A 12,739-nucleotide genomic window follows, 5' to 3' on the forward strand; every position below is an offset into this window, starting at 1 on the left:
AATCATTAAAAAGTCATGGTGCCATAAAAAATTATAAAACTCATAGCACAGTACAAAGTCAAGCATAAAAAATTCTTTAAAAAGTCAGTAAAGTATACCATTTAAATGCCATAAAAAGGCATAGTATATTATGTGATTTAAAAATTGTCATGTCATTGTCATAGTATCCTATGCCAATAAAAATATAACAGTATAGTATGCCATAAAAAAAATCATAAAAATGTCACAGTGTAGCATGCCATTGAGAAAAACACAAAAGAAATATATAGTATGTCATAAAACAAAGTCATAAATATGCCATAAAAGCTAGTATGACATAAAAGATATTAAAACATGTCATATTAAAGTTTACCCTAAAAAAATCATTGAGTTATAATATAGTATGCCATAAAAATTTATTCATAGTATATTATGCCAAAAGAATTCATAGAAAAAATGTAAGCGCATAAATTAGTATGCCATGAAAAATCATAAAATTGCATAATATACTATGTCATAAAATTAAAGTATAGTATAGCCAATAAAAAAGTAATGAGAAATAAATAGCATAGTGTATCATAAGAATGTCATGAAAATACCATAGTTTATTATGACATAAAAAAAAAATAAATCATAAAATGCCATAGTTTAGTTTGGTATAACAAATTATTTAAAAATGTCATAGTATATTATGCTATAAAAATTTAGAAAAATGTCATACCATGTCATGCCAGAAAAATCCTAAAAAGCTCATATTATAGGATGCCATAAAAAATCATTAAAATCTTATTGTATATATTGTATGGCATTAAAGATGATTAAAATGTCATAGTACATTATGCCAAAAATAAAAAAAACGTGATAGTGCTGAGTGCCATGAAAATGCCACTAAAAAATACCCCATCATTGTACAGTATGCCAAAAAAAAATCATTAAAAAAGAATGCCATAAAAAATTGTCAGTTAATTAAGCCATAAAAATATAAAAATGTAGTATAGTTTAGTATATCATGCACAATTTTTCATAAAAATGTTATAGCATATAATAGTCATAAAAAGACAGTACTGTATGTAATATATGCTAGTACAATGTCAATTGATCATGAAGTATGCTATAACGATGCCATAGTGTAGTTTTCCATTAAAAAATCATAGTATAGTGTGCCATAATTTTTTTAAATGTCATGTAGCTTACTTATTTTTGTTAGTGTTTGCACTAAATCAATGTTGACTTTCCAGTAAAGCTTGAACAGATAAGCAAAGTTCCAAATACGTGTACAATTTGGCAAAGATTAAGAACACAATGTCTTTTATTCCCTCCAGACGTTTGTAGGATATAAAACAATAAGACCAACCACACACGAGAGTCTAATAAAGATTATTTATTTCCAGTGTTTGTTGAGGGAGGGCATTGCACCCATGTTTATTTGTACACAGGTGAGATGTTCACTGTTCAGAAAACATTGTCTCATGCAGTTATAACTGTTGTTTTTTTCTTCTCCCAGGGTTTAAGCGCCCATGCACCCGAAAAATACAGAGGAGGGAAAAAAATGAAGTCAACCTATAAATGTAACACAGACACTAACATACATTTGAATGTTCTGATGTTGACGTGAGTTTGAACTAAAAACAGGAAAAGACCCCACAACAACAAAAAATATCTCTGGAATGCCTGTGAGATTCTTCTCTCCTAAAAATGTTTTGTCAACTGTCGGTAAAAACAGTTTTTAAAAAAAGGGAAAAAAAAGAGGCACTTTTTCTTTTCGAGATAAAAACAATGTGTAAAAACGTACTTTTTTTGGACTATAACTGGACAAAGTTTGGAAATAAACTACTGTACCAAGCATTACATACTATAGTATCAGCATTTCATTACTGTTTTTTTTTCAGTCTTTATTTGATAAAACTATAATAATCTTCCAGTCCATCAAGCTAATATCTGGCTGTTGTGACTTGTGCTGTGAAAAAAGAAACTTCCCACAGCACGCAGCTCAGAAAGCAGCCCTCAGTTACATCCACATACTTCAAGTACAGGCAAAATATAAACATACATATTGTTTTGAATTGACAATATTGTCACAAGCAACTAGTGTTAGTCCAGAGAGAGTAATACATTCTTCATACCGCTTATAATAGGAAGAACTGATCCATGATTCCTTAAAATAAATCCTCCTCCTGCATTCAGTAACAGTCACGTTGAACCCGTTACTTTTCATTAGTGCTGTAAAACATTCCAGAGTCCATTTCCTGTCCCACTGACACAACCTATCGACAGCAAAGTCACATTCTTGCGTTTGCAGGGTTCGATGTTGCAGGAGGAAGTCCGAGTTTTGTCCGTGTCTGTTCCAGTATGGCCAACAAGTCAGTGGAATTACACACATAAACATCTCTTCAGCATTATTCCAGTAACAATCACATAAGCCTATACACAGTATGTACAGTAGATACATAAAGTATACTTTGTAGAAAAAATATTGTGCAGTAACCTTAGCTAAAATACCCACATTCGTACATTTACGCATTCATTCAGTTTTTTTTTATTCCTCACAAACACACCAGACAAGCCCACTCTTGCCGTCGTCACAGATACTGGTAGAACCGTGAGCGGACAACTTGCGCCCCAGACAGTTTGTGTGGGTGAGCGTCCGCCCCGAGGCTGGATTTGTTTTTGCCCTGCAGCCCACTACCATTGACGTGCTCCCCCGCTAGCGGCTGCACGGCCGGCGACTCAGAAGTCGGAGCTGCGTCCTGGGCTTCTGGACGATCGTCCTCGGGAACTGCTTTGGGTGCGACCTCAACGCTTGAATCGGAGCCCCTGCTCCGCTCTCTAGCGATCCAGTCCCGGATGGAGAAGTCCTGAGAGGAACACCTGGGTTTGAGGCGGTCCAGAGCTGACAGTTCAGCTGCCTGGTCCACCCCGCCCTGCTCCCTCCAGTCGTTGATGACCGCCAGCTCTGCGAAGTCTCTCTGTCCGCCCATGGTGTGCCTTCGGCGGATGTTCTTCTTCTTCCCACGAGCGTCTGAACCTCGGTTCTTTTGGGTGAACATGTCGTCGGCAGATGTGCGTAACCTGAATTTGAGCCGCTCTGTGATCTTAAGGTGCCAGGCTGGTTCAGGACGCTCCGACTCGCTGCGTGAGGATGAGCTGAGGCTGCTCGTGGACCGCCCTTTCTTCATCACTTCCAGCACTCGAGAGAGACGCGTTGAGGACTCTGCTCTCCCTTCTCCACGCTCCCCACTGCCGGCAACACCCTCCACTGATGACTCACTGTCTGTTTTCTGTCTGAGGGACCACCTTCTGGAGAGGGTGTCACACTCAATCATCCTGTGTGTCGGGAAAAGCCGCCGCGCTTCCATTTTTGGTGTGGTGCTCCCCTCAGCTCCTCCACCTCCTCTTTGTTCAGCCTTTTCCAGACTCTGCTCTGGGCAGGGTGTAGACTGGCTGCTGCCACCGCCCGGAGCAAAAACAGGGAAGTCGCTCTCACTGTCCGTCTCCATGGGTCGTCCCTCGCTAATGAGCTCGCTGCGTTCGTCATCTGCCTCCTCCCCACCCTGCAGCTCCGGACTGAGTGCGCTGGACTCCGCTCCGGTCAAGAAGGTGATGGAAGAAGTGGTGGAGTAGTCAGAGGTGATGGAGCTCACTTCTGCACCGGCAGACGCCCCTGGACCTGCTGCCAGTCCGACAATCGCTCCTGCAGGAAGATCAGGGGCTGCTCCGGTCCACTTCTTCGGTCTTGATCGGGACACAGATGCTCCAGAGCTCATGGTCCCAAGGTCTGAGGTGTTTTCATCCAGCTGGGACGGGGGATCCGACAGGGAGGACTTCACCTGAGGAGCAGTTTGGTAGCCAGGGATATTTGGGGATGGGGAGGGGACAGGTGAGGGGTGTCTGGGTGGAGTCTTGTCCTTCAGGAATAAGGAGTTTCTATGCTCTCTCTTGACTTTAGGTGTGAGCTCCACATTTCTCCCGTTCTCTTTCCTCTCCTCTGCTCGCGCTGGTTGCTTTGCGTTGGGTTTTGCATTGGGGCTGGGGCGAGTCTCTCTCTGCACCTCAGTCTGGAGGCCATGGTGGTTCGGCTTCTGGCTGGGGATTTCCTTCTTGGGGAACACAGCATCCAGATCGTCATCTGAGCTGCTAGGCTGCGGCTTCTCCTTTGACTTCTTTCTTTTGCGACTGGCTGCAGCAAAGATGGAGGAGACCAGGAGCTCTCGGCTGCACTGGTCCTTCCCTGAGCCCCAGGAACCCTGCAGAGAGGGAGAGACGGGGAGGAGGACAATGAGTATTTCTGACGCTGATGAACAAAACAGAACAAGAGAACAAAAACCCTTCACAACTGCCTGGACACTTAAACCTGTACTTCACCTGCTCCCGTGAAGCACCACAAACCAGAAGAAGTGGACAGAGAGAGGAACATTAACAGGCGTCACAAACAGGGAGCACAGTTTTATTGTCATGCCAGCCTTAAAGCAGAAGCAGAAGAAGCAGCAGTACAGCATAAACTGAAGCATCCCTGCATGAGCCTGAGCTCTGACATGACTGGCTTATAAGATGGAGGAAAGCAGCCACATAACAGCAGCGCAGTGATGAAAGGGACCTGCTTCTGCTGATGACACAATCTCAAGTATTACTTTTCTTTCTCATAGCGAGGAACTGCATAATCCTGAACTTCTCAGCCTCTAGTTTGATGTGTCATGATGCAGAAAAAGAGGCTGTGGCTCACTGGATGTACAGTCGGCTTTGTCTGGTTAGACCTGACAGACTACTCATGAACCTAAACGGTCGGTTCACCCAAATAAAAAAGAACATGCTTTCTCTCGCAGCTCTTGTGGTATCTACTACTGCAGATAGTTTTGGTTTATTCATCTGAGTTTGGAGATACCCATGTCTGCCTCCACCCTGATACTAAGGATTTGAACTAAGTATGATTTGTGGTGCTCACACCTTTGAGATATTACATTTCAAAAATTCAACAGAAACATTTTTCCTAAGAAACAACACCCTGGTTTCTGTCAACAGCTTTTATTGGGACTATTTCCAACAGTCTTGAGAGCTCATTGCACGCCACACTGCCAGATGAGTTTTAATAAAATCTTAGCTGAAATCTGTTGTGAACTGTATAGTATCACATTTTAGGCACGTTACATTGCATGATGAATGCCTAGTGAACTACAGCACTATGATATAAATAGAAAAACACAGACAAAGCATCAGCTTGCTGCAAATATCTGCATCCCTGTCATGACTTAAAAATGAAAAAACATTTACAATATCATGTTCATTTCATGCAAAATTTCAGTAAGGATGAGGACAATTTTGGTCTACTGTTTTAGATAGTGAAGAGATGTTGCTGCTGACTTTCTTAAATGCATTTCTTCTATTGTTTGTGTGCAGCACAAATTAATTTTTATCCCTCTCTATCAGGGTGGATACAGAAAAATGGGATATCTATCCAAGCTGGGCATTGAAACCATTTGCAATAAGACATACCACAAGAGGTGTTTTTTTCTGATTTGGGGGAAACAAGTATTTAAAGCAGGCTTTGAAACATTTATTTGGCGCTGATCTTGACTGGAGGTGGAGGCGATCTTTCCTGCTCGGCACCTACCTCCTGTCATCCTACACTACCAGTGGCCTGAGAGGGTGAACACTGGGCGCACGCACACTCACCTTTGATTTAGCTGAGTCACTAGTCGGTGAATCTGTGGGTAAAGAGAAAGAAGAGAGCGACACGTTAGATGATTTTACAGCACCGATGAACACATGTATGAGGTGCAACATGGGAAAATGAATCAGGGAGAAAACAAGGAGAAGAGAACAATGTTGATGAGAAGGATCACATGGAGTGAAAACACAGAACTGACAAGACAAGTGAGCAAACACATGAGCAGACAACGGGCCATGCTTCACACAGGGACAGATGAGCTCTACGTTACACTCAGGTCCACATCTACATGGCATGGGACGTTCTTCCCAAACACACCAGAACATCGCGTCCACGTCAGGTAAAGATCGTTCTAATCTTTCCTCAAGTTTCAGAGTGATACTGAGTGCAACTTCAGCGACGAACACAACGAGTACATTTAACAGCAGCTGAACAGCGAGGCGGATGATGCTCCATGCAACACAGGATGGTGAGGGATATCCAGGGATGCAGACATGAACCTGATTTAATGTGACTGGACAATTAAAGGCTAAATCCAAAAAGATATTGTGGTATTTACAGACGATATCAATGATGATGCTCTTAAGATGAACTGTCGAAGCAATGTGAGGTGACAGTGACACAAGTGACACGGTGATGACAGAGACGGCTATGGAAGAAACCAAAATAATGACACAAGTGACAGGGGGGTCACAGAGGGGCTAGCTATATGAGAAGAGGGGACACTACATGAGAAAGAGAGTGTCAGCAAGGAAAACCTATAATCAGTCCTCACCTGCTCTGTAATCACATCTACTCATATCATCCATCTAGCTTAAAATTTGTTTGTTTGGGTGACATAGCCAAGCCCCCCTATACACCCCTTGCAATACAGATGATGGCACAATATGTAAGTGCACACTGACTGGTGACGTAGAAACCATACCATGCTATCTCTCCTGTTGGCAAGCTTGCGAGACAGTGAGGAGAGACAGCGGAGAGCCTTTCAGACAGTAGCACCGGCCTGTGTTAGGTATACTCTGATAGAAAACCCGGACACTGCACAGTACCGTGTAGCCGCTTCGCTTCCCCTTTTTTCATCACGGTTTCTTTCCTGAATTCTTTTGTGTTTTTTCTCTCTTTGGCATTTTCTGGCACTTAAAACAACTGCGGGTTCCTGCAGACTAGGCAGCTACACTGGGGGCAACAATCCTCCTTCTTCCTACAGTTCCAGCTGTCCATCACGGACATTATAGAGTCCATCAGTGTCATCATGGTGTGATAGACGCCTCCCACTTGGCCTGTGTCAAGATCAGTATGTGTGAATGCTGGGAAAGCCTTTAGGACACCCGACAGAGCCTCACTAGAGACAGAGGAATCAGAGGTCGCCTTTCACTGTAAAAACATCTATTTCTGACGTGGGAAAGAACATGCCTTATTAGTGCAACAGTAGGCAGGATAAAGGGAGGGAGGAAACACAGCCCAGGTGTGGAGTTTGATTATAACGAGGAAGTAAGGGGCAGAGGGGTGATCAAAAACGAAAAAGGACGTCTAAGTATTAAAAAGGTAACTTAAGTCTTTTTCAACCTGGACCTTATTTTCCCATGTTTTTGTGTCTAAGTGACAAGTGGAAACAGCAATTTTTTAAATTGTTTATTAGACACAAAAACATGGGAAAATAGGATCCGAGCTGAAAAACACCAAAGTCACCCTTTAAAGGACGAATAAATACCTAAGAGGGGGGATAAATCTCTTACAGCAAATGAAGAAGCGAGACAATTTATTGCATCCTTTCAACTTTCAGTCATGCAAATAAATTGCCTACTGAAACCCACACAGGCATATGGACTCATGGTTAGCCATAGACATTTCTATCTAGTGGCAACAGCCAAAGAAGCAAAAAGGGGAAGCTTGGCCTCGGGAAGAAGCAGCGTTATCATGAACAGTTACTAGATTACACACCAGTCCCTCTTTGACCACAGCGCTCAGCAGAGAAAGGGTAGAGAAAGGTTAACCCACCAAAGAGTTGGTCTGCCAAAGGCAGCGTGTTACCTGATACTTCACCCTGCGATGTGCCCGTACGGCCGATATTGGTGAGCAGGTGGTCGATGTTGGGGACAGGCTGAGACTCCACCGCGCTCTCCTCGTGGGACACAGTCTGAAAGGACCAGATGTAGCTCAGTTAGGAGCAGATTCATGAGGACATTTTAGAGAAATGTGCATCACTAAAGGCCAAAAACACAGTAAAAGGTTTTCAACAAGCTGTTCTACTAATTCTCCATTGTGAAATGTGTCTAACATCGCCTGAATATTAAACCAATAAAAGTTTTCTTTGTATTTCAGCAACAGAAAGAACTGAACGGCTACAGTACATGAAATAAGATAAAACTTGATTGATCCCCAGGGAAATTGCTGTGCAGCAGCTGCAATACAAAGTGGGCAGACTACAAATATAGAAGTCTTAGATAACATTAACAATTAAATGCAAATAAGGTGCAAATCCAAAATATACACAAAGCCAAAGTCTTTTAAACAAGATGGTCAGTTCACTGTAGAGCTGGAGATTGCGGACCACCTCTAGATTGGCCTTAAACACTGTTTTTTGGTTGATTTTTTATGTCTGAATTAATTGCGAGGACAGAGCCAGGAGGAAATAATTGAATGGCAGTGATGCCTGTACCCACCACTGGATCTTCGTTTCCATCTTCAGTGAAAAACCAGTCGTACTAGAGGAATGAAAAATAATATTTAAAATTTAGTTTTTGCGTTTATTTTGTGAAATAAATGGTTTCAAATCTTTAATAGAAGTTAAAGCTCTGATGCTCACATTTTGAATGAGGGCCTCCACTATCCTGTACTGATCTGGCATGTGTGTCACCATGTGGGTCATGTTGTCCTCCGTGGTGCGCACCAGAGTGGGACCGAACACGATGGCCAGGTTCCTTGGTTCCATCTTAACAAACGAGTGACCGAGTTTTAATTTGTAATTTCTATGATCAAAACTTAAAAGTTCATGAAGAGTTCTCGAAGTTACACACCTTATTCTTCTCTGAGTTTTCTGCCACAGTTTTGAGATGAGCCGAGAGGAACTTGAGGGTCTCGTAATGATGATCTGGCAACTCATGAAGCTGTGAGTAGATGGAGGCGAAACAGAGATGTTAGGTGGAGACACAAAGAAACACAAAACTGAATTCTCATTGGATTTTTTTCTAAATATATTTTGTTGCATTTCATACAGATTTCATTAGCATGGTGTGAACACGTTAAAAAAAGAAAGAAAAAAAAAACAATTTAAGTAATAAATATAATATACAAGAAAAATGGGAATTTATAGAACACAAAAGGAAAAGGTAATTAATTGTCAAAGAAACTCACCAGCCTCTTGAGCACTTTGAGTCGCTCCACTGGGTCCTCTGTTCTGTTGGCGTCTATAAAATCTGCATACTTTTCTGTAGGCAGAAATAAAAAATCAGGTTAAGGACTGGAAATTTGAGGTGCTACTCAAAGTCAAGGAAGTATCCTAAAATCCTAAAAAAAAAAATTCAATTATGTGTTCCCTGAATGCTACAAAGGAGTCTTGCCTCTGTAGGACCCATCTAAGAAGGACCTGTCAAACTGAGGAAGCATCTTTGACTTTGAGAAGCCCCAACAGTCAACATTTTACTGACTTGTATTTCCCTATTTTGACCACTAGATGGCATGCAAAGCCTGAGAAAAAAGCTACTTACCATTGGTGAACAACGGCTCTGGAAGTTTGCGGAAGAAGGACTTGAGTAAACTGCTGATCACATTGAGGTCCCTCCATTTCTGTAAAACATGATAATATGGTATGATAATGATGCAAGACATGTTTATTCAACATGCAGGATGATTTAAAGGTCACATAAATGTGTCACATCCACTATCACAGTGCTGTAGCTTTAACTACTGCACCACCATTAGCAGGCTGTGATCTTGACAATCCAGAAATGTAGGATTTAATGTTTGCTTTTGCTGTCAATTGCTTTGGATGCCAAAAAAAATAGTTTTAAAGGCTGCGAAATGACACATCACTGGCAGGTATTCAGTGTGGAGATCTGTTCTGTGTGCAAACATCTACATAAAACTGCAGCCTTAAAAATATCTCAGCCTTGCATCTGTCCAAACACATTAAGGACAGCACAGTGGAACGTGAAACTCCAAGGTGAGTTTAATTAAAGCAACGCCGATCGATAAAGTGCCACTCACATCGTCCTGGATATCGATATCGTTCATGCCCTTGTTATTGAGCTCCTCCTGCATGTTGGAGATGGCTGCGTTGTTTCCTGGGACTCTGTAGATGCCTGTGTACTCCAACCCCCTCTCCTCCACCAGCTTACAGCACACCTCCACGATCAGAGGCACAAACTAGAGGACAAATGCAGATAACGATTAGCTCATTGGACATGCAGGGATGCTATTACAGTCTGTTCAAGATCAGAAACAGATGAACTTATTAAAGAAATGCATTACAGTAACATATAAGAAAGAAATTTAAAAACTTTTTCAATGACTTTTCAAGGACCCATACCCCCACTTGCCCAGTATTTTCGAACACATCAGACTCAAACTCTATTCAAACATAATTTCAACTAGCGGGCATACATGGACATAGGAAGAAAATAAAGAAACATACGTAATGGTAAATAAAATGTTATGTTACATTACGTGGGAGGTTATCATTTAAGATTACTGTAACAATTTTATTACACACAACAAAATTCCATGACTTCTCCAGGCCAGGACAATGTGACTGGGATTTCCATGACCAAAATTATTAAATTTTCCCCACAAAGTGTTTTTATGTTTTACTACAAATAAAATCAGTACAGACCTTGTTGGTCTGTGCAGGAGGACAGTCGTCCAGCCTCACTCCAAACGTGACTCCAGGAGACGGCTTCTTCTCGAAAGGTTTCCTCATCAGCCCCGGGATGCCTTTCCTCCATGTCCCTTTATCCTTGGGAGGGCTGGTGTCATCTGCAAACACAGTGCAACATAGAGTACAGTGAGAATGACGTTTTATTTTATTTTTTTACGTTTAGAATGTAATTTCTTTTCTTGCAAAAGACATAAAATGCTAAGAATAAACAAACGTACATTAAATGGAAATTGTTTCTTTTCCTACCTTTGTGCATGTTCTTCTTCTCCTGCTCAGGTTTGGGTGTGAGTGGACTTGTTGCTTTGGTCTCTCCTTTACCTCCCAGCAGCGTCTGTCTGATGCTCAGTGACTGGCGTGAAGGTTTGGGTGATGGCTCCGTCTTGCTGCCTGTCGGACTGGGAACATAAATCACAAATTCAACTTCCCTGTCAGTAACTTATCCAGCACTGTGTCAAGTTCTCCTAAAGTGTGAGGACCTCCTTCCTCTCCCCACCTACTCTCCACTCCTCCCCTCCCCTCCCCACTTACCTCATCAAGGTGTTGTACTCCTTGATCTTCCTGCTGATGAGGTCATGGCTCGTGAAGGCCGCGTTCTAAAAAAAGAAAGAAAAAGGAAGGAAGGAAGGAAGGAAAGGGGAGCAGAGCAGAGGACACAATAGGTGATAGTTAAGGCATCAGGTGCAACAGTTCCCTTCACACCCCACACCCCTAACAGGCCATAACGGGTCTCCATAGAACCTGCTGCTATCAGGTGACACAGGTAAGACTATTGGACGTCATAGTATGGATAGCGTGGTTAGGTTGTAAAAAGAGGGGGAAGGAGCGGCTTAAATTTCTAATTGGGGGAGATGTGCCTATTTTAAGACACAGTGGGGCATATAGCAAGAAATATACACTGTATCCTCTCATTATATGCTATATGATATTACATTTGTGATATTGTGAATGTCAACAGGAAAGGCTATGCAATGTATCAAATTAAAACAAAGGGCCTCATACAAGAACATTTCCTCATCTTAAATCTCCTTTTTCCGATGAGGTTTACTCATATAAATCGCTTGTTTTAACCTGAGGTGTGCCACCTGTTCACGAGGATGTGTGTGTTTGTGAGATTTAATCATTCTTCAGGCTGCAACTAACAATTATTTTTATTACTGACGAATCTGCCAATTACGTTAGGTCTATAAAACGCAGAGAAACAGTGGAAAAATGCTGAACACTATTTCACAAAAGCCCAAGTTGACTTCTTAAGATTTTTTCCAAACCACAAAGATATGCAAGGGCGTGACGCGTCACATAGGCGGGGCCGAGCGGGGTTTTTACCTGCTACACAGATGCTGTCTTTGTGGCTTGTGGTTGCTGCCAGCTTCACTCTGTGCGTATTAATTTTTGCCAGGTGATAATGCAGCTTGTTATGCTGGTTTTGGAAGTGTACTGACTTTATTAACTGTTACTGGAATACTTAGTGGGTCGTTTTAACAACAGGATGCATTGATTGAATTGATTTATGTTAATGTGAATGTAAAAACACCCACAAGGTTACTCTGCTGCATCTGGTACAGGAAAGTATGTATTTTATTTTTATTTTTCATATTTTGGGGGGACATTTTTTTGCCTTTGTTTCAATAGACAGCTGAAGGACAGAAAAGAGGGGAGAGGGGGGGCTCAGGTCATACCAGGTGAGCTGCCCAGGGCACCCCATGGAGTATTTCAAATGTTTTTAACAGGCCGTACTTTTGTACTATTGTACTTTTTTACCTTTTATAGGGCCGAAGAGCCGTGCACAGAGAAAAAAGCAATAGATCAGCCAGACAGCATTAAACAGCGCAGTGCCCACCTGGGCAAGCATGACTTCTGTGGTCAGTGTAGCAGCTTCAAATGATTTTAATAGACGCGCTCTGCTGTGGGCATGCTGCGGCAGACGCAGCAGGCGGCTGCTGCGTCCGTAGCCCATGTATTTTGGCCGTTTGACAAAGAAAATAATATTCATATTTGAGAGGTTGATTGATCAAAAATTGCTATTAAAGTCTTCCTGTTCCACTCAGTTTGTGGGCAAGTTTCATTCACAAAAAAAGGATTTCACACTGCGGAACTTCAGGTCACCCTGTCGGATATCAGCCGATGAACACATAACAAATTTAGCAACATCAGTCGTGCTACATCAGGGCTCCAAACAATAGAGAATATTACAGCGGCCACTGACTGTTCTGTGACAGTTACAG

The 12,739-nt window shown here is 42.1% G+C and overlaps 1 protein-coding gene across 5 annotated transcripts in view; it reads right to left on the reverse strand.

Annotated features, from left to right (window-relative positions):
- Nucleotides 1-1,345: 1,345 nt before the first annotated feature.
- LOC125881876 (rho GTPase-activating protein 21-like) overlaps nt 1,346-12,739 on the reverse strand; it is a 111,771-nt gene continuing 100,377 nt past the window's right edge. For all 5 annotated transcript variants that reach the window (XM_049565298.1, XM_049565297.1, XM_049565295.1 and 2 more), the window contains 12 exons: nt 11,046-11,110; nt 10,764-10,912; nt 10,473-10,615; nt 9,848-10,006; nt 9,349-9,427; nt 8,996-9,069; nt 8,659-8,748; nt 8,448-8,573; nt 8,305-8,346; nt 7,673-7,778; nt 5,647-5,678; nt 1,346-4,223 (listed from right to left, as the gene is read on the reverse strand). In XM_049565298.1, coding sequence (XP_049421255.1) covers nt 2,559-4,223; nt 5,647-5,678; nt 7,673-7,778; nt 8,305-8,346; nt 8,448-8,573; nt 8,659-8,748; nt 8,996-9,069; nt 9,349-9,427; nt 9,848-10,006; nt 10,473-10,615; nt 10,764-10,912; nt 11,046-11,110 — 2,730 coding nt within the window. In that variant the 3' untranslated portion in view covers nt 1,346-2,558. The remainder of the gene's footprint in view (nt 4,224-5,646; nt 5,679-7,672; nt 7,779-8,304; nt 8,347-8,447; nt 8,574-8,658; nt 8,749-8,995; nt 9,070-9,348; nt 9,428-9,847; nt 10,007-10,472; nt 10,616-10,763; nt 10,913-11,045; nt 11,111-12,739) is intronic.

The sequence above is a fragment of the Epinephelus fuscoguttatus genome, linkage group LG21, assembly GCF_011397635.1.
Source record: "Epinephelus fuscoguttatus linkage group LG21, E.fuscoguttatus.final_Chr_v1".
NCBI lineage: Eukaryota > Metazoa > Chordata > Actinopteri > Perciformes > Serranidae > Epinephelus > Epinephelus fuscoguttatus.